At 34.0% G+C, this 22,680-nt stretch overlaps 2 protein-coding genes and 1 long non-coding RNA gene across 7 annotated transcripts in view; 2 read left to right on the top strand and 1 right to left on the bottom strand.

The window, feature by feature from the left end:
* Positions 1 to 2,720, top strand: part of LOC141455855 (alpha-tocopherol transfer protein-like) — a 79,501-nt gene extending 76,781 nt beyond the window's left edge. For all 3 annotated transcript variants that reach the window (XM_074131295.1, XM_074131297.1, XM_074131296.1), the window contains exon 8: positions 1,085 to 2,720. In XM_074131295.1, coding sequence (XP_073987396.1) covers positions 1,085 to 1,125 — 41 coding nt within the window. In that variant the 3' untranslated portion in view covers positions 1,126 to 2,720. The remainder of the gene's footprint in view (positions 1 to 1,084) is intronic.
* On the bottom strand, positions 1,559 to 4,090 carry LOC141455857 (uncharacterized). The gene is made up of 2 exons (XR_012459493.1): positions 3,379 to 4,090; positions 1,559 to 3,257 (listed from the first exon to the last, which is right to left on the bottom strand). It is a non-coding gene; the product is annotated as an uncharacterized lncRNA (long non-coding RNA).
* Positions 4,091 to 6,227: 2,137 nt separating this feature from the next.
* Positions 6,228 to 22,680, top strand: part of LOC141456274 (clavesin-1) — a 25,456-nt gene continuing 9,003 nt past the window's right edge. The window contains exons 1-2 of one of the 3 annotated variants that reach the window (XM_074132120.1): positions 6,228 to 6,384; positions 19,826 to 19,962. In XM_074132120.1, coding sequence (XP_073988221.1) covers positions 19,830 to 19,962 — 133 coding nt within the window. In that variant the 5' untranslated portion in view covers positions 6,228 to 6,384; positions 19,826 to 19,829. Of the gene's footprint in view, positions 6,385 to 15,971; positions 15,991 to 18,451; positions 18,559 to 19,825; positions 19,963 to 22,680 lie in introns of those variants that run through there. The other 2 variants (XM_074132121.1, XM_074132119.1) reach the window with 2 other exon arrangements.

Below are 22,680 nucleotides of genomic sequence, written 5' to 3'. Positions count from 1 at the left end.
TACGGACAATTGTGCCATTATTTCGGGCATACTAGGGTTCGATCAGAATCAGGGCCACGTTTATCAATATAGTTGTGGTAGATGTTGCTAATCTTTTTCAGAACTTACAATGAAAAGTTTGCGAAGTGTAGACCTCTGGGAGCCGATATAACTGCTACTTAGAGTGGTGTTTTGGCTGAAGAAATCAATCCGCAGATCTTATTTTATGTAGAGTATCTTATCTAGGGTTAGTGGCTCAGTATACAACTGTTCAGTTTCACAATCCGAGAAGCGCTTACAGAATAAATGCTGGAAGCTATCCTTTTTTTAGTAGTTTTTATTTTAATTGATTTTTTAACGGATTCAATTCAATCCTGGGTTAGAGTCCAGTGCCTGCATTTAGATTTTCTCTTCTGAAATGCATTGAATGACTCAGATATTGATGCACCTTAGTTAAATAGTAGAAGAGCCTCAGTAAGCCTATTTTATTCACATTTTATCCTAAAGTTCCTATGCAGAATTTGTAAGGATGAGGAGGAAATTGGGTTCCAGGTTCTATGCAATGTCTAGGTTGAGATATTTTGCATACTGAAACCGTACGAGCAGCTCTGAAACACGTTAAGGGGAGACCCTAGCTTTGAATAAACATTCCACATTCTCACTTTCCAATAAATAATTAATAAGAAATGGCTAGTTAGCAGATCTGCAATAGGCCTGCTCATTCATTCCTTATTAGAGAGATCATGTGGGAAGATCAGATGGCACGGTCTTATCTTACCTGTCCGCCAGTGCCAAGACAAAAAGGAGCGAATGTGTGAATACTAGGTGCTCTCCTTTGATGGCAAGAAGGATGAGGATGATAAGGAAGAATAATAACGATAAATATTTGTATCCATCAAGTCGTGTGACGCTACCCTTTGAACTGATTTCTTCTGATACCTGGCTTTATTACATTTGTTACTAAAGTTTAATATTTAAGAAATTCTATAAGATAGAACCTTATTAGACAAGTTCGTGGGAGTGTTTACTCCATATTTGTTTCTATTTGTGTTTGAGCTCTTATTATAGACAAAATTTAAATTAACGATTTTTGTTTTTGTTTTAGAAATCAATTCTTATGGATACAAAAAAGTACTGAAGGATTAGAATTTAGATTCATTGGAAACATCTGTACAATAGTAGTAGATCTCTTTCATAACCATAACATAGAATGTGCCATTAGGATAATTAATGTAAAGAAAATCAAAAATAAGGATGAAATCAAATTGTGATACATTTGAAAGATTTACTTTTGAATTTGCTACATTTTCAAGTGTATACTTTATCCTAGATGTTATAAAGTTGTACACAAAGGCTGTGGAGGTATATACTTGTAATTAAACTGTTTGCAGTAATAATTACTAACGTAGAACACTTCCATACAGATCTTTCAAAACCGTATGCATTGTTTGAAAAATCTGGATTACATCATAGTTCTGCGAACTAGTCTTTCCAAGTGCTCTTTTACCAATTTAGTACATTTCATTATTGTAAGAAGCCATAAATCAGAGACTTATTTTATATAATCAAATATTAGATCTACTTTTTTTTAAAGAGTGTAGATCTGTGATATGTACATAAAACATAATTTATTATTGCAAAATAAAGTATTTGCTACATTTATTTTATTGCCATAAATGAAAATCTATATTTATAAAAGAAGTTTTGAAATTAAAATTTTAAGAGGTCACATAAAACAAATCTGGTTAACCATAAAAATAAAAGAAAAATGTATTAAATGTTTCTAAGCTTTCTATCTGATGACAGATTTATTTTTATTTTTTTTTTCATTAGTTGATTTTTGAAATAATAATAATTCTAATTCTTGATTATTTGTTTATTAATATTTTTGTTGTAACACTTTTTAAAAAATCATTTAATTCCAATGAAATTAGATTAAAAATAATGATTAGATTTTTGAATATTATAACTAACATTCAGAGTATTTTCCTGTAAATGTAATTCCCTCATTTACATCACATATTTAAATTATAATTTATTTATGCATTGGTGTCTGGTAATATTAAAGAAATCTTATTAATGTAATGTATTTCCATTTCCAAAGTACTTAAATAGTGAAATTTTTTATAGTCTTATGTAAAATATTTATTACTTGTATTATATTGATTCTAGTTTGAAATGAAAAAAGAAAAGGGAATTTTTAACAAAAGGTTACCTTTAAAGACAATGAAATTATCAATATAAAATTAAATACTTTTAGAGTTGTTCTTAGTATTGCAGGAGATGTTGCATTTATTTTTCTTAAATATTTTTATCTGAATATGTAAATTTTGAAATATGAAAAGAAATGTGATTTTTGATTTGTAGATTAGATAATTTAAATTAATTTGCTCAATAATTGTTAAAAAATACAAACAATGAGAGAATATTATATTGGCAAAAATGTGTGATTGATTGTGTATGTATGATTACATATTTTATAATAGATAACATAAAAAAGTTTATTTTTGTTTAGTAATTACTATTATATGTAGGCCTAGATGGGACCACATTGTGATAGTTTTCTTTCTTCATGGTAACTATAAAATATTACCAGAAGCTCTCTAAATGAGTTTTTGTCAGTTTTACCTTTTGAACTGATATAAATGCATTCCATGGGTTGTATATATTTTTCCAAATTTGTTAAATGATGATATCCTTGTTATATAAAAGTTAAAAATATATATCTCAGTTTATTTAAATTAGTGTTTTTATTAGAATTATTATTAAGTGTGCCTTTTTAGAGGATGAATTTGAGTAATACAAATTTCTATATTTTAATTTAAAATTTGAGGACGATGCAAGAACCTCGTTATATGTAAGTTTAATCAACCGAATATGAAGTTTTGAAGAAAGAACGGTAAAAAGTCAAGCAATAGCTGAAACCTACGAAGAGTAATACCTGAGAGAAAAATAGTGAGAAAAGCTACATTTACAGAGAATGAGATAGAAATGAGGAGGTGGATCTTGTACCTAGGTGACATTTGTTTATAAACAATACTTGGAAATAAGAGATAAAAGAAAGAGAGGCTATAACAAACAAAGTCTTTCACTCGCTTAGCAAACATTTTTAGTAAATTAGAAGTGTCTAAAGCCTAAAACAGTATTCTTGTCGATCATATTCTAGGATTTCTGAAGCTATGGACGAAACACAAGAAGAAGCTAGTATTTAATCTTTCATATTAAGCCCAGAGCCGAGATTGCTGTGACCTGTCAGATAAGTTGGTTATGGCCGTATTCTAAGAATGGAGAAGGGAAGATCAGTAAGCTAAATGTCACTGGATTGCAGAAAATATTTCAAGGTAACAGGATATTAGCAGGGTTTCTATTTCAAAAGATTGGAGAAGAGAGAGAGCGTACCTCTAATTAAGATTGCAGAAAGTTTTGCTAGGCATCGATACCACTTAAAGTTGCTCGAAGTTCGTTCTTGAACACCAAGCGAGGTAAAGCAATAATTTCACATAACGTGAATTTATTGTTTTATTATTTGCCACATTCAAGTAAATGATAATTCTATAAGAAAGGGGGGAAAAAAACTAAATAAACATCTATGCAGTTAGTTACACTGAACCAAAATACGAACTACAGTATAAAAGGTTGCAATTCTTAAATTATTTAACAATTTATCGCTGTATAAGCTTATCATTTAATTAACTAATTGATAAGCTAAAAATGATGTCATCTAATAGTTGGTAATCAGTTCTAGAGTATCATCAAATGAACGTTGATCTAGGCCAGCAGTTTTCAAACTTTGATTTCGCGCATCACTCGGGTGAATCACAAATCTAGTCATTTTTATGAATCATATAAACCAGTCGCGCGCCACTCAACAATTTCTTGTTGGTCATTTAGGGACTGTGCATGTGAGCGATATACCCAAGCCACATGGTCATATATATAACCATCGACGTTTCTTGTGTAATTAATTGAAGCATTTTTAATAGAAGAAGGGGAAATTAACATAAATTGCAATGATATTGAACAATACTATCAATAAACTGTAACGAATCTAATAATATTATTATAAATGAAAAAACTGCATGTACACCCATTGTTTTAAAATATAATTCTGTGATTTTGAATGCATTTGATTACAATGCGAAATGCAAGTCAATACTTATAACTCATTTATACATAAATTAATGAAAGGTTTATTAACACCTTATTTAAATAAAACAGAAATTAAAAAGAAGAAAAACTTTGATATGTAAAATAATGTAACTGTTGCGCGGGATAAAATAAAACTGCAGTAAAATTGCAAATCGGAAAACAAATAAACAAAAGTGTTTACTTGTAGAAGTTCATTTAAAATTCTTGGAGAGCACTAGGGAATTGATCAGAGCATCTTCTTCAATCATAAATTTGTCTGAATATATTTAGACAAAATATGAATTTTGAAAGAGATTCTTGAATACCCTCTTGGTTTGTCTGTTTCCCTTTTTAATTAACTGAAACTGCGAGTTTCAAGTTTAGGTTTGCACCTTAAATTGTTATGTTAAGGACCTTAAGGTTGTAATGGTAGTAAGTGAAATCAGCTATTCACCTTTGGGAAATCCTAAAATTCCTTAATGGAATTTTCAAATTTCAAGTTTGAATAATATTTACAATAAGGATTCATTTTTCATAATGTTGCTTTCATTATTTTACTGCTGAAAACACTTACAATTGGAACCAATTTTCTTTAACAGTTTTTCCAAAGAAAAATCAGTTTCTCGAAGTTTCTTCTGCCCACTCAGTGACTGCCGACGTTTCTTTAGTAAAATTAATGACATTAGCAGATGAATATCAAGTTGTCGATATCCCCTAACACCCAAAATAGCTGCTACACGATGAAATGGAAATAAGATAGTATAATTTACTTTGAATCATAAATCTCTCTCGCTCCTGTGTGAACAAATAGTAGAATAAAACAAGTAATATATGATTTTATTTCTTATTTTGCTGTAAAAATAAAAATAAAAAAATTAATATCAAATATTTATTCACCTAGTAAGAGAAGAACAAACAGAACAAAATATATCTGATTTTGAATAAGAGTTTAGACAGATACACCCTTACGTGAAATTTTGAAAAAAATATTTGAAATAACAATGCTAGAGTAATTGCATTTAAAGCAAATAGTTGAAGCCGGTTGCAAAAAATAGCAAAATAATATAATCAATTTTCAGATTACTTTGCAACATTTAGTAATTTTAGTAATGGAATTTGATATTACATTGCTTTTATTATTACGATTTTGAATATCAGATTAAAGGGTGATTCTAATCTTAGATTATAAATTAATGAGTCTGCAAGAGCTTAAAACCCTGTATGTATGTTTCGTTCTTGAGAATCGGTACTCTTTTATAACGACGGATCTACTATTCTTTTCGAAGGTGTAGAATTAAGTACTCTAGTTTGTGATGTTCAGTGCGCTTTTCAAAAGAATGTAAGCCATTCAAATCATCCCCAGTATGTAGTCCCAACGAAACGAGAACATAGGTGATCCAACTGGATAATTTAAAAACCTCAATATTACCTCTGACGTTTGCTTGGAATCTCTTATTAGTATTGCAAACGAGGCAGAGTTCTAGTGAAGTAATGGAGCATCACCTATCTTTAATAGATTCTAAGACACTGTAATATATAGGAAGCGGTTCGGTCTGCAAAGAGGTTATCACCCACATGACCCCCCTAAAAACTTCCTGCCAGCCAGTTTAGCTTGCCACCAATGACTGTATACTCGTATACATTGAAACAAGCCAATAGGAACCTCTTCATAAGCTGTCGCCTGCAGTAGCCTGAATTTCCTGTTTACATCGTTATATCATTAAAATAAACAAATAAATGTTTATTAATTATTATTATTGTAGATCTGAGAGTAAATCAGTTAAAGCACGTAAAAAATACAAACATTTGTCTTTCTATCTGTAAAATGGATAAAAATGAAACAAATTATTAATTGCTCTTATTTAAGAAGGGAAATAATTTATCAAACTCAATTATTTTACCCATGTCAAGTGGTGTATATCCTATGGAACACTTGTTCTATTGGTCAAATATATTTTCCAAATTATAAGTGGGTCACTAATGAGTAATAAACAAAAAGAATATATATATATTTTTAGAGAGTTTTATAATGAAAAGCTAATCACTCTTATTGAAATGAACAATGTTCAGTTTGATAACAATAAGATACCAAAATCCACACTCTAGCTCTCCATTGACTAATCTTCTCTTTATCTATAATTTTTTCTCTCTTTTTATTTTTTGTGTTATAAGCTATAAGGAGCGACCTTTTTTAGATAGTTTATAAGTAGTTCAGATTTCGTTATCTGCTTTAGTTTTCCACCATCAACTGGATTGACAACTTCTGTTAATTAATTTGTAAGTATTTTATGCTATAAATAAACCTTATATTTCTTATATTTACTATTAATTTACTAATTATGTGATTTAGAAAAACATAAACTGCATTTATAAATTGTGGCCTAGTTTTAGAATTGTTTATTTACTAGTTATGCAATGTTATAGCGGAATTCACTAGGAATTACAACCAGAAATTTCGTTTAGGAGTTTTACATTATGTTTGGGATGATCGTTATTTACAAATTATCACTTTTATATACTTATTAGTGTAGACGTTTGTGGTGCGCAGAATGTGGCAGTACGGTCAGCACAATATCAAAACGGAAAATTGTACTAAATTCAAATTTCATATTTGGTTTTGTTTTTCTATGGTCAATGCGTAACAAACAAAACAAACTTTTAGACAAAATCGAAGTACTGCTTTACAGAATCGATTTTTCAGTATTTTGGGAGTCAAGTTTATCTGTATGTGTGTGTGTGTGTGTGTGTGTGTGTTAACGGACTATCTCTAAGACCATGAATTACGCTAAACACTTGAAACCTGATGTAAGAGCTAAGCGTACCAAATCATTCCGTCTTTCATTGACTTGGGGGGCTTAGTTTAGGGAGTCTTCCTGCTCTTCCTGTCGAATGCTCTTCTAACTCCTGCGTTACTACTAACTACGTTAGTAGCTCCTAACCACTGCCTACGCCTTTCATGCTCCGACAGGTCAATTCTTGTTCTGTTCTCTTTTGTCTCCGCCCTTACAGCTTACTAGGCAGTAGCTTTTGTTAGCGCGTTGGGCAAAGAGAATCATGCAAAAGAATAATTTATTTTTTCAAGTAATTTTTATTTGATACGGCAATTTTGTTTAGGCTTTCTAGGTAGTAGTCAGTTTGTTCCATCCTTCCAAACCATTGCACAACGTAGGAAGCTTCATATCAAACTGTTCTCCAGAATATGGAATTCAATCTGAAATCAGGCAATATCTAGCGACTATTCTGGAAAAATATTTCAATGTTCTAAAACATTGGTAGATCTCACTTTAAACTCTTTATTTCAGCATGCACATTCATGTTACGACTAAAAAAATTGTATTCGTATAATGAGAGTAATAGCGTCAATTCGTACAAAATGGCAACTTCTCATCTGCCCTCGATCCAAAAAATAAATTAAGAAGAAGAAATCAACATAAAAAGAACAGATGGAAAAGTTTAATCCACTACAAAATCCAGAAAATGAAGGCACAAACATTCGTAAAAACGCATTAACAGATAACTGATTGAGTCTGTCTTATTTTTTTTGTTTTTGTTTGAGTATTTTGTTTACCTTGTGCGAAATATTATTCGCTAATAATTTAGGGAAGATAAGATATTTTAAATTAAGTTCGTTTCGAATGTAAAAACTCAATGTCGGACAAATAAAAATTATATTTTCTCTAAAAATAGTATTCAATTTCTACGTTTTCCCTAGGGAAAGGGAGTCTGAAAATAGAAATCATTTTACTTTTTACACAACCCCATTGGCAGATTCAAACCTTTTTTTTTTTTTGTATGATCTCCTATGCTTAAAGTGATAACAAAAGCAATATGATTAACCGGACAACTTGCAGAAAAGAAAACAGAAGAGGATGAACCAGAAATTTGGAATGCAATCTACCTTAAGATAAGTGAACATAATTGTGGGCACAAAATAATCACGTAGATTTGACCATCACTAATGAATGCACAAGGAAATGTTCGCCAAAAGCAGCATAAGAGGAAATTATACATAGAATATGAAGCTTCAAATGGAGCGGGAAAAAGAAGTCTTCGGGAAGCGAAATGAATTGGTTGGGAAAAAGAAACTGTTCTTGTGGCACAGAAAGATAAAGATGACGGTGAAGGTTAAAAAAGAAAAATATAGTATTATAAAAGAAATCTTAATCTAAGCTACTGACCTTTCAGTGACATCTTCATATCAGTCACTAAATAAGTTTTTAGTGCCAGTTGTGAAGTAATAACGCTAATAATCTAATAATCTAATAATAGATGAGTTACTTGAGGTGCTAGACCTTCGTGGATTCTCGGTCCTTGGCTATGCAGATGATATTTCTGTAGTGGTCAGGGGTAGACATGAGACAATCGTGGCTGAACTCATGCAGGAAGCTCTCAAGGTTATAGAAAATTGGTGTAGAAGGGTAGAGCTTTCAGTGAACCCTTCTAAAACTACTCTGGTTCCCTTTACAAGGAGAAGGGACAAGGAGAGCTACAAAAACCTTCGATTTTTTGGTAAAACTCTGGATGTGTCGGGTGAGGTCAAGTATTTGGGCATTGTCCTGGATACCAGACTCACTTGGAAGGCGCAGATTGAGATAGTTACATTAAGGGCTAAACAGGCCCTTTGTGGAATAACTAGAACCTGTGGGAAGACATGGGGTCTTAGCCCAAAGATGACCCACTGGCTCTATACACGTACAGTCATACCTATCATCACCTACGGTTCAGTGGCGTGGTGGAGGAAGACTGAACAACAGACGGCAATTAAGGCTCTAGCAAGGGTGCAGAGACTGGCCTGTCTGATGATCACGGGGGCCTTTAGTAGCACCCCTACTGCGGCGCTGGAGGTACTTCTGGGGTTGGCTCCGCTTCAATATGTTATTCAGGCGGAGGCAAGGGCCAGTGCGTACAGAATGGCGAGCAATGGGCAATGGAGGCGTATAAGTTCCTGCATTGGCCATATGATTATTTCAGATAAGGTCGACCCTGGGCCGGTTATTGACATGGCAGGGGACAGTATCTGTCCTAAATACAGTTTCGAGACTCCTTTTCAGGTGTGTATTAAACCGAGGACTGAATGGAGGGTAAACTGGACAGATCAGTACCGGAAGGGAGGCATTTGGTTTACCGATGGCTCCAAGATGGACTGTGGGACTGGGTCTGGAGTGTGTGGGGTTAAACCCGAGGTACTCATTGAGAGATCTCTTGGGAGATACGCCACAGTCTTCCAGGCCGAGGTTTTTGCTATTAAAATATGCGCTGAGGAAAACCTGCGGATGGAACCTAGAAATAGGGAGATTCGCATCTTTTCGGACAGCCAGGCTGCACTGAAGGCTCTCGTATCCTTCAGAATCACCTCTTCCCTGGTCTGGGAATGCAGGAAGGCCCTAGAACTACTGGCGCGGCACAACAAAGTTCGGTTGGAATGGGTGCCGGGTCATGTGGGTATTGAAGGGAATGAAAAAGCTGATTATCTGGCCAGGAATGGGGCTAACACTCCTTTCATCGGTCCAGAGCCTGTCCTGGGGATCACCAGGGGTTCGGTTCGCGCGGCTCTCAGAGATTGGATCTGGAGGGAGCACGAAAAGAACTGGGTGATGTGTCCTGGGGTTAAACACAGCAAGACTTTGATGCCTTGGCTGTGTAAGCAAAGATCCAAAGAGACCCTGTGTTTGGGCAGAAATCAGATTACTCTGATTACAGGCCTATTCACGGGGCACGGTAGGTTCAAGAAGCATCTGCGCAAGGTGGGGCTTATCAGCTCGGAGCCGTTGTGCAGATTATGTCAGGAAGAGGAGGAAACGGCCTCTCACCTGCTGTTCGATTGCGTTGCAATCGAAAGTTTGCGCTATGAAACCTTTGGAACGTTGAGGCCGAAGGAGATAGTAGCGCAAAAACAACTAGTAGGGAAAGTCCTTGACCTCTTTAGGAGGGGAGGGTTCGCCTACTAGAACTAAGAAGGGACTGGCACAATAAGTCTTCTGTGGCTGCGGTGCCTTGGGGTATAGGTCCCGTCCCATCTACCATCTATCTATCTATCTCTAAGACCATGAATTACGCTAAACACTTGAAACCTGATGTTAGAGCTAAGCGTACCAAATCATTCCGTCTTTCATTGACTTGGGGGGCTTAGTTTAGGGAGTCTTCCTGCTCTTCCTGTCGAATGCTCTTCTAACTCCTGCGTTACTACTAACTACGTTAGTAGCTCCTAACCACTGCCTACGCCTTTCATGCTCCGACAGGTCAATTCTTGTTCTGTTCTCTTTTGTCTCCGCCCTTACAGCTTACTAGGCAGTAGCTTTTGTTAGCGCGTTGGGCAAAGAGAATCATGCAAAAGAATAATTTATTTTTTCAAGTAATTTTTATTTGATACGGCAATTTTGTTTAGGCTTTCTAGGTAGTAGTCAGTTTGTTCCATCCTTCCAAACCATTGCACAACGTAGGAAGCTTCATATCAAACTGTTCTCCAGAATATGGAATTCAATCTGAAATCAGGCAATATCTAGCGACTATTCTGGAAAAATATTTCAATGTTCTAAAACATTGGTAGATCTCACTTTAAACTCTTTATTTCAGCATGCACATTCATGTTACGACTAAAAAAATTGTATTCGTATAATGAGAGTAATAGCGTCAATTCGTACAAAATGGCAACTTCTCATCTGCCCTCGATCCAAAAAATAAATTAAGAAGAAGAAATCAACATAAAAAGAACAGATGGAAAAGTTTAATCCACTACAAAATCCAGAAAATGAAGGCACAAACATTCGTAAAAACGCATTAACAGATAACTGATTGAGTCTGTCTTATTTTTTTTGTTTTTGTTTGAGTATTTTGTTTACCTTGTGCGAAATATTATTCGCTAATAATTTAGGGAAGATAAGATATTTTAAATTAAGTTCGTTTCGAATGTAAAAACTCAATGTCGGACAAATAAAAATTATATTTTCTCTAAAAATAGTATTCAATTTCTACGTTTTCCCTAGGGAAAGGGAGTCTGAAAATAGAAATCATTTTACTTTTTACACAACCCCATTGGCAGATTCAAACCTTTTTTTTTTTTTGTATGATCTCCTATGCTTAAAGTGATAACAAAAGCAATATGATTAACCGGACAACTTGCAGAAAAGAAAACAGAAGAGGATGAACCAGAAATTTGGAATGCAATCTACCTTAAGATAAGTGAACATAATTGTGGGCACAAAATAATCACGTAGATTTGACCATCACTAATGAATGCACAAGGAAATGTTCGCCAAAAGCAGCATAAGAGGAAATTATACATAGAATATGAAGCTTCAAATGGAGCGGGAAAAAGAAGTCTTCGGGAAGCGAAATGAATTGGTTGGGAAAAAGAAACTGTTCTTGTGGCACAGAAAGATAAAGATGACGGTGAAGGTTAAAAAAGAAAAATATAGTATTATAAAAGAAATCTTAATCTAAGCTACTGACCTTTCAGTGACATCTTCATATCAGTCACTAAATAAGTTTTTAGTGCCAGTTGTGAAGTAATAACGCTAATAATCTAATAATCTAATAATAGATGAGTTACTTGAGGTGCTAGACCTTCGTGGATTCTCGGTCCTTGGCTATGCAGATGATATTTCTGTAGTGGTCAGGGGTAGACATGAGACAATCGTGGCTGAACTCATGCAGGAAGCTCTCAAGGTTATAGAAAATTGGTGTAGAAGGGTAGAGCTTTCAGTGAACCCTTCTAAAACTACTCTGGTTCCCTTTACAAGGAGAAGGGACAAGGAGAGCTACAAAAACCTTCGATTTTTTGGTAAAACTCTGGATGTGTCGGGTGAGGTCAAGTATTTGGGCATTGTCCTGGATACCAGACTCACTTGGAAGGCGCAGATTGAGATAGTTACATTAAGGGCTAAACAGGCCCTTTGTGGAATAACTAGAACCTGTGGGAAGACATGGGGTCTTAGCCCAAAGATGACCCACTGGCTCTATACACGTACAGTCATACCTATCATCACCTACGGTTCAGTGGCGTGGTGGAGGAAGACTGAACAACAGACGGCAATTAAGGCTCTAGCAAGGGTGCAGAGACTGGCCTGTCTGATGATCACGGGGGCCTTTAGTAGCACCCCTACTGCGGCGCTGGAGGTACTTCTGGGGTTGGCTCCGCTTCAATATGTTATTCAGGCGGAGGCAAGGGCCAGTGCGTACAGAATGGCGAGCAATGGGCAATGGAGGCGTATAAGTTCCTGCATTGGCCATATGATTATTTCAGATAAGGTCGACCCTGGGCCGGTTATTGACATGGCAGGGGACAGTATCTGTCCTAAATACAGTTTCGAGACTCCTTTTCAGGTGTGTATTAAACCGAGGACTGAATGGAGGGTAAACTGGACAGATCAGTACCGGAAGGGAGGCATTTGGTTTACCGATGGCTCCAAGATGGACTGTGGGACTGGGTCTGGAGTGTGTGGGGTTAAACCCGAGGTACTCATTGAGAGATCTCTTGGGAGATACGCCACAGTCTTCCAGGCCGAGGTTTTTGCTATTAAAATATGCGCTGAGGAAAACCTGCGGATGGAACCTAGAAATAGGGAGATTCGCATCTTTTCGGACAGCCAGGCTGCACTGAAGGCTCTCGTATCCTTCAGAATCACCTCTTCCCTGGTCTGGGAATGCAGGAAGGCCCTAGAACTACTGGCGCGGCACAACAAAGTTCGGTTGGAATGGGTGCCGGGTCATGTGGGTATTGAAGGGAATGAAAAAGCTGATTATCTGGCCAGGAATGGGGCTAACACTCCTTTCATCGGTCCAGAGCCTGTCCTGGGGATCACCAGGGGTTCGGTTCGCGCGGCTCTCAGAGATTGGATCTGGAGGGAGCACGAAAAGAACTGGGTGATGTGTCCTGGGGTTAAACACAGCAAGACTTTGATGCCTTGGCTGTGTAAGCAAAGATCCAAAGAGACCCTGTGTTTGGGCAGAAATCAGATTACTCTGATTACAGGCCTATTCACGGGGCACGGTAGGTTCAAGAAGCATCTGCGCAAGGTGGGGCTTATCAGCTCGGAGCCGTTGTGCAGATTATGTCAGGAAGAGGAGGAAACGGCCTCTCACCTGCTGTTCGATTGCGTTGCAATCGAAAGTTTGCGCTATGAAACCTTTGGAACGTTGAGGCCGAAGGAGATAGTAGCGCAAAAACAACTAGTAGGGAAAGTCCTTGACCTCTTTAGGAGGGGAGGGTTCGCCTACTAGAACTAAGAAGGGACTGGCACAATAAGTCTTCTGTGGCTGCGGTGCCTTGGGGTATAGGTCCCGTCCCATCTACCATCTATCTATCTATCTCTAAGACCATGAATTACGCTAAACACTTGAAACCTGATGTTAGAGCTAAGCGTACCAAATCATTCCGTCTTTCATTGACTTGGGGGGCTTAGTTTAGGGAGTCTTCCTGCTCTTCCTGTCGAATGCTCTTCTAACTCCTGCGTTACTACTAACTACGTTAGTAGCTCCTAACCACTGCCTACGCCTTTCATGCTCCGACAGGTCAATTCTTGTTCTGTTCTCTTTTGTCTCCGCCCTTACAGCTTACTAGGCAGTAGCTTTTGTTAGCGCGTTGGGCAAAGAGAATCATGCAAAAGAATAATTTATTTTTTCAAGTAATTTTTATTTGATACGGCAATTTTGTTTAGGCTTTCTAGGTAGTAGTCAGTTTGTTCCATCCTTCCAAACCATTGCACAACGTAGGAAGCTTCATATCAAACTGTTCTCCAGAATATGGAATTCAATCTGAAATCAGGCAATATCTAGCGACTATTCTGGAAAAATATTTCAATGTTCTAAAACATTGGTAGATCTCACTTTAAACTCTTTATTTCAGCATGCACATTCATGTTACGACTAAAAAAATTGTATTCGTATAATGAGAGTAATAGCGTCAATTCGTACAAAATGGCAACTTCTCATCTGCCCTCGATCCAAAAAATAAATTAAGAAGAAGAAATCAACATAAAAAGAACAGATGGAAAAGTTTAATCCACTACAAAATCCAGAAAATGAAGGCACAAACATTCGTAAAAACGCATTAACAGATAACTGATTTCTGTTATAATAAGAGTCTGTCTTATTTTTTTTTTGTTTTTGTTTGAGTATTTTGTTTACCTTGTGCGAAATATTATTCGCTAATAATTTAGGCAAGATAAGATATTTTAAATTAAGTTCGTTTCGAATGTAAAAACTCAATGTCGGACAAATAAAAATTATATTTTCTCTAAAAATAGTATTCAATTTCTACGTTTTCCTAAGGGAAAGGGAGTCTGAAAATAGAAATCATTTTACTTTTTACACAACCCCATTTGCAGATTCAAACCTTTTTTCTTTTTGTATGATCTCCTATGCTTAAGTGATAACAAAAGCAATATGATTAACCGGACAACTTGCAGAAGAGAAAACAGAAGAGGATGAACCAGAAATTTGGAATGCAATCTACCTCAAGATAAGTGAACATAATTGTGGGCACAAAATAATCACGTAGATTTGACCATCACTAATGAATGCACAAGGAAATATTCGCCAAAAGCAGCATAAGAGGAAATTATACATAGAATATGAATCTTCAAATGGAGCGGGAAAAAGAAGTCTTCGGGAAGCGAAATGAATTGGTTGGGAAAAAGAAACTGTTCTTGTGGCACAGAAAGATAAAGATGACGGTGAAGGTTAAAAAAGAAAAATATAGTATTATAAAAGAAATCTTAATCTAAGCTACTGACCTTTCAGTGACATCTTCATATCAGTCACTAAATAAGTTTTTAGTGCCAGTTGTGAAGTAATAACGCAACATCCCATATCTATCTCGTAGATATGGTGCGTTATTTGGGACGCCCAAATCCACAGACTCGATCCATTGACGGGGGGGAACCTAAACATGCGTTAATGAAGAAGCCGACTGGTATCGAAACAAAAACAATACTGCAAAACTCGAGACTTGGCATGTGGACCCTGAGTCAAGTAATTGCAACGCAATCCAATTCTTAAACTGTATTTAATCTCGCTAAACCCAAATCAATCGTAATCACGTCTTTTGTTTCGCACAGACCTTTCTACATTTTTCCTTAGTTTCTCCCACATCAACTTGTTATATCTTTTTTGTTTGCTGGTTTTTCATTATTTTGTAAATATTAACTTCTCTAACATAGGTTTTTCTATTTTCAATTTAAAAAGAGTTTATTAAATAAAGTGTCGCAGTTAAAATAAAAAGCCAAACGAAGTTATTTTAACTTAAGTATTCATTTGATTCAAATTAAGTTTCAAATAACTTCAACTGAAATCTTTTTCTTGTCTTTAAGAGGCTCTTTATCTTCCAAACTTTTTAAGAAGTACATTAATCTTGTTCAACCTTTTTACACCCGTTCTTCTTTATCTATCAAATTGTTTGTTATTTTCCTATGATAGTTTTTATCGTTAACTATTTGAAGGGAACCCTTCCTATATGATAATTGATAACTGATAATTTCCTGAGAATTCTATTACAACATTATTATTAGAATACTAAGATGTTAGGTGGATTTGTTTGCTTTGTCGTTTCGAAATTACTCAAACTTTAAATCTTTAAACTGATTTCTATTTTATTTCTTTATTTACAATGTAATGTAAACAAACCAAAAAAATTAATCACAGCCACAAATAATAAAACAAAAATTAGTGGTTAATTGATAAGAGAAGAGCAAGTCACAATCGTGAATAATAGTTGATGTACTTCCTATTTGTCATGGAATAATTCCGTTCACAATTTATTACACTACACAGATTATTTTCAGTTTTCTTTTACATTAGTTGGTGGACCAGTTTTTGGTGAATCTGATTCAGGTTCTATATTATTCATTTCATTTAATTGTATTGGTTGATAGGTCGTAAAGAAAGGTATGTAATGTGAATATAATTATTTTCTAAATAATGATTTTAAGTACTTACTTCGTGCCAGATGGATCGTGCTAATTGTGATGAACATTCAAAATTAAGTTTTTAACGTAAATACAATTTATACTTTCTAATGTCCATTTTGTTTACTTTTTATTTAACCGAATTTCTTATCGGAAAACTAGTTCTAAATTTTGTCACACTGTACACAGTTTTAATGAGTGTTCCTAACGAGTGATATGGAGTTCAAATTATTTTTTTTTTTTCGAAAAGAATTTAGGGTTTCAAATTGAAATGTAAACTAATTCATGTACCGATCTGTGTACTGATCATGTCTTTGCGGACTGACCGGCTTTTAATTCTTTTGACCATTCCAAGTCTAGGATAAAACTCTTAGGAGCGATCCTCAATTTTCCAACTCCCAGAAGTTATTTAAGTCACAGATCTACCTGTGTGTAAAGTAAATTCGAAATATGATAGTTGAGTAAATCGGTGAATATCAAAAAAGTGAAACAAGCAATTCTTGTAAACAATAGGTATTCTCAGTTAAGGAATTTGCTTCAAGCTTGCTACTCCAGCCACAAATTAAATGGGGTAGAGAGTTAGGCCTGCATACTTTTTCCCCTTATTCAAGAGGCAACAAAAACATGATAATTCCGGGTTAAATTACAAAATATAAAATTTAACTTGATGTAAAAAAATAAAAGAAGATAAATGGATCTTATCATTGCTTAGAAATGTTTCCTTATATTTCCAACAGTTCTAGAATAAATAAACCAATAATTATGAGATAATTTAAACTATCTATCATGCTTTAGAAATATTCCTTTTCTAAAACAAAATTAATTATGATGATTAATGATCATGGAGAAAAAAGAAGATATAACCAGTCTGTGGTTAGGGCTGAAAACTGATTACTTGAAAATAAAACTTCTTTCTTTTTAAATAATATCTTAAATAAAACTCTTTACTGTTCGTGGAAGTTCGGTCGATGTCGTGGTCTCAATGCCAATGTTCCAACTATGTGTCCAGTCACTTATTTTTTAATTATTTATTTACAAATTGCAAAAAACTATTTTTGTAGACTGTTGTTGATTTACAGAATTTGGGAATGAAGATGCTTTAATTATTTACTGTCGTATAAAAAATAATTGTCTTAATAAATGTGTTTTATAAAAAAATTACTGGAAAAAAATATGTTTAAACTAGGTACATAAAGTAAGAAGATTCACTAAAATAACGATAGTTTGATTCACAGTCATTAAAACTCATTAGGGTTTTCTAAACTGTTAAAATACCAAATGAAGTAGAAAGTATCAAGTAATTTCACTTTAGAATCTAAGTTTGAAGTTTAATTGTGTTTATTTTTTTCTTCATTTAACTGAAAAACATTACTATAACTAATAATATCGTAACTGAACCGTTTTAATGTCAATGTAAAAACATTTCAAAGCAATTCATTTCAAAGTCTTTGAAACGAAAAAGTAATTAAAATATAATAAATTAACTATATAAATGTAATTAACTATATAAAAAACATTGACTTATAATAAATATATTATCTCTTAAAAATCCCCATAAAGAGTACTCTAGGTTTGAGATTAATTAGATAAACCTTCTTGTCTACTTTATAATCCGATCATTATAATCCAGCATCCTCCCTGGAATAATCATTTTACTTGATCCTTTGTCCAACCAGTTCTTTCAACATCATCCGTTGGTCATCATTTTTTTCTATTCTAAATTCTTCCTGGTAGGTAGTAATCTTGCCAAAAGTTCAGCTTACTCTCTAAGAACGGAGTTATTAAGGATTGTTATTCCTTGATATTCTCCATCATTCTATATATTACCTTGTGATTTTAATATGACTGGATCATTTCAATTATCTGCGGATAACTACATTTGTTGAAAAAATATCGCAGTAAAATGGATTTGTAAAGCAACGTTGAATATATATAAATGAACGTACACACAACTTACACTTAATACATGATTATTTTTTTCAGAGAACCACAAACAGTAATTTCCCAACTTAATTTCAAATCATAAATCTGTACATTTGCAAAACACCTCTTAAGTAGGACAAGAGTTGATTAAACAACAAAGAAGCAAATTTTTAACAAGCGACAAAAGAAATTATCAATTTAATTAAAATGATTTATCACTTAATGAATTAAATTATTAATTTACTTTCAATCATGGACTGTAAATCAACGAGTGAAACTCTACAGTGACATAACAATGAATGACTGAAAAAAAACCAAGTGATCAGACAAATCAAAATTAAATTTCAAAAACAAAAAACATAAAGAAACAATTTTTAAAAAAATACCCTCAAGATTAGATAAAATTTGTAATCATGGAGTGGTGTTGGGCATTTAGCCAGTACAAATGGACTTGAAAGAGCTAAAGAGGCTCCCAATAGAGTCAGTGTTTGTTCGTGGAATTTAGGCGTATGTAAAGCGTTAACAATGTTAACATGAATGTGTTACTTTGTGCACTTCTAAATCAGAATAGTTGCAAACATCAATTAACTTTGCAGGCCACAGATGTACTGTTTGAGTTTGGGCTGTGAGTATAGTTAGTTCGCATTTTTAAATTTACGTCAAGATACCTGAAGAAGTGGCTAGTCCACTTCCATATAAAGGTTATATAACGTCAAAATACTAAGTTATTTTAAACAATTGAATAATCATAAAAAGTATCGCCGATAAGTGCAGAAACTTATTCCAGTGCACACTTCATTGGATTGGGTTCTGCTGCAGTAAGGTTCTTTCTAGGGAACAAATTTGGTCTGCAGGTTCACACGGCTTTCTTTCTAAATTATTGCGATTTCGACTGAGACTGATTTTATTGAACGCGTTTTGTTTCTCTTTATGTAGCTAACTCGTTGGGTGTGCAATAAATTTCATTACAGGTTAGTAAATGTGACTAACAATAACAATTAAAGCCATCATCGAATTCGAAAGTAGGTAACCAAAAAACCTGTGGCTCCCCCTAAAATATTTGTGATTGGAAAAAATGCTCCAAGTAAAGGTGCTGATGTGTACCAAAAACCGTTAGTATGCCAAGTGGAATGAAAACTGTTGTAGCAGTTATCCAAAAAAAATGAGAAACCTGTAAGTCACACTTCCTCAAGTTTGATATTCTAGCACTACTTTTAACGATCCTTAACAATATATAGGTAGTTACTACCGAACTACTGAAGAGGCAATTTAGGCAGATGCAATTCTCTGATATCGTTAGAGCTATTTTGAGAAAGTCGCGTAAAAACTTAATAAAATCACCTCAGTTAAGTTCGACTCTAGTCGACGGATTTTACATAAACCACAGCAATGGTTACCGCAACCAGGAAATCAGTTGACACGAGCGCAATATTTTCTCCAACTAGGATGAAGAGAAATGAAAAGTGATGCTGAATGTTGTCGTTTAGGACAGATATAGAGGATAAGACTTTCAGCTGATTTCAACCTGATTGAGTGGACATTTTCCTCAAATGATTTTTATTATAAAGTCATCATTACATCTTAAATCATTAATGTCTGCACTATTATTTATATTTGTGTTTGTAAAAGATGAATATTGTAGAGGGAATTAGATAATAATTTGTACACTAATCTGTGATTAAACTGCCCTTGAAATGTTTTTTATTTTGAATGCATGAATGGACTGAAAAGTAGAAACCAACTTACAGCAAATGTTACTGAAGAATTTAGTATGTAAAATGAATACTTAAGCATTATTAATGATAGAACATGCCTTATTGTGTAGGTTCAAATAAATTTACAAAAAATTCTCTTTTTCAGTTAATGATAAAGAATATTTTTGCTTGTTATAGAATCATGTGTGATACCAGGTTTTTAATTCAGTCACAACCATTAAACAAAGAAGCACAGGAAACTGCAAAGAAAGAACTCAGAGAAACACCTGAACAAATACAAGAAAGTGTAGCGAAATTGAAAGAGTTATTAAAAGGTACTCTTTTTTTTTTTATAAAAACAACCCACAATCTTGTATCAAGATTATTTTTTAATGATTACGTTGCCGACAATTTATTTATTTTTTTGTATAATTAAAGCAAAACATCTAAAGTTTTTGAGGGCGGAGCCTTTTCCAGTGTACAGTTAGGGTTCTGACAACAAAATACATTGTGAAGGTTTCAAAAAGAGAAAAACTAAGGGCTGTCAACTGGACTAGAAACCGGAATCTTCGCTTTGTAGTCTAGGCACCTCCCACAGACTCATCTTCTCCCTAAAGACTTCATTAATGCGTTACTTTAGTTTTTAAACAGGCCAACCAATTCTTGGTGTCTATAAGTTTGAAAAGAGTGTGATACCACAACTACGCAGTGATAATTAAATTACTATTTTTAAAATTGTGGGTAAATAATAAGTTATTTTATTTTACAAAATTAAAACACAGTTCAATTGATAACAGCTGTTTATAGGTAGCTTTTTAAAATGAATTTTTGTGCCAATATATGTTTCGATTGTTTGGAAATCCAAATCCTTGAATAGCTGATTATTTCTTTTATACAAATATTCTCCATGGCAGTAGTAATTACTTTCTTTTTGAACACCTGGATTCTCTGGATTTTGTGGTTTTTGTGGTGTGTATGTAATCAGAAATTTAACGATACTTTTAAACAAGATTGTAGAATATTCTGACTAATGCAGTTTTTCAGTTAATAAATGTATATTGTGTACTCACAGTTCAACTTCTTATTTATGTGGAGATCCAGGTTAATCTCATTACTTCCTAAGTGTATTTCTTAGTTACCTTACAGCTTCTTCTATGGGCGCGCCATCAATTGTAAGAGCTGCCCGATCTTCTTAAAGTAAATTACTTTTAAAGTGATTTATAGTAATTTTCTACTTATCCAAAAACTGTATAAATAATTTTGAAGTATGATTCTGGCTTCGATTACGTTTGTGTTAAGAGAACACTGTAGAATCTTACGAAAAAGAGAGCCAATGAAAATGATGCATAAGGGATATCATGAACAAATAAGATGAATAACATTGAGTACAAGGTCCTCAAAAAACTCAATAATTAAATCATCCAGAAATGAGAATAACGTTTATTCTAGGTAGGACATCAGACCAGTTTAAATTTTGTTATTCTTCAGCTCTTTCTGATATTTTTTGTCAAATACTTGTTGGAAGAGAAGAGAGTATTATCTTGCTCAAAGTACGTAGTGAGCCACAGTCATTGGTATTATCCGTCTTTACAGTTTGATTTCTGTCATTTTCCTATTCATCTTCGTTAGATTTGTGAAGGGAAATTGTGTAAATATCTTCGAGGGTATAATAAAATGCCAAGTTCGAGCTGCCAGCGATCTTGTTTTCCTGGTTGAGCAGTTTTCCTCTTAATCAGTATTTAGAGAAAGGTGATTGACTTATTATTTACTTTTCTTTTTCCTCATTGATCATCATTAGCAGCTAATCGTAAAGTTTTAGAAAAAAACAAAAACCCAAGGACCTAAGAATAAAACGACCTTCAATTCTTTTTTCTTTTTTTATAATTTCCATATATTTCAACGTTCTCATGTTTTTCTTTTTATTTCACTTCAAGGAACTAAAAACGCTCAGAATAAAATAAACAGAACTAGTCACAATGTCAAACGGTTATAGATAGGAAGATATTTAGAACAGATTTTTTTTTTTTAATTCTTATCTTATATTCATTACTATCAATGAGATTTATTGTCGCATTCTTTTGATTAAATAAATTATCTGCACAAAAAATACAGTTTCTGATGATACAACAAGTCGTAAATACAATGTAAAGTTAATTTTTACTCACTCTTAAATCGGTCAGATAAAGCGTTGTTTTCTTACTTATAAGTAGAAATTGTGAATCTATGGGAACATTATCGCCATAAACATAAAATATACTGGGACCTTTTTAAGCTTTAGAAAGCTTCCGGCTTAATTTATCAGCATGATTTTCTCCTACGGAAGCAAGGGACTTCTGCTGATCGTATATCAGACGCTACCAGGATCATAAGAGGAAAGTCAAAGATGACTTACACTCATGATGAGGAACAGGTGTTGGTCTAGTTATAAAGCGTGGATTTGTAAGTGAGAGATTCCCATTTCGAATTCTATGCGCAGCTACTTTTTAATTGTTAGTAGAAAAATTGTTAATAGTAAAGTGATGTACTTTGTAAATTGTAGGAAGTAAATTTAAGGAAGTGCTGGCTCAGGTAATGTGCAATTGAATTCATACCTGCGAATGTACTCTTAGGAAACACACATACCTTTGCACTGACATATCAATTTATTAAAATTGTTTAAGGAAATATGGCTCTCTACTTAAAATAGGTTGCAGACCCCTGGGCTATCCGATTGAAGTTTGTCTGCATGGGATGAGAGAAGATTAGGTTCTAGCGGTAGCACTTCTAGAATAATATGGTGCTAGTTCCTACAGCAAATAATAACTGCATTGTTTATATGAAGCAAACAGGAAATTTTCAAGTACGATATAATGGTATTGATGTTTATCAACACTGTAATTTACCCAGAGTTCCTTTTAGTTTACTTATTAATTCAAATGAAATGTAAATGAATCTTCTATGTTAGTGGATTCTAAAATCAAGGTTACTTACAGGAAATTAGGAAGGATGAATTTAAAATATTATTGAAAATAATTAGGTAAAATAAGTAATTATTTTAATAGTGAATGAGCACT

This window comes from Rhodnius prolixus, unplaced genomic scaffold (assembly GCF_049639745.1).
Source record: "Rhodnius prolixus isolate KJV_2025 unplaced genomic scaffold, Rpr scaffold_4, whole genome shotgun sequence".
Taxonomy (NCBI): Eukaryota; Metazoa; Arthropoda; class Insecta; order Hemiptera; family Reduviidae; genus Rhodnius; species Rhodnius prolixus.
Note: the sequence above shows the minus strand (reverse complement) of the source record. Positions and strands in the feature narration are given on the sequence as shown.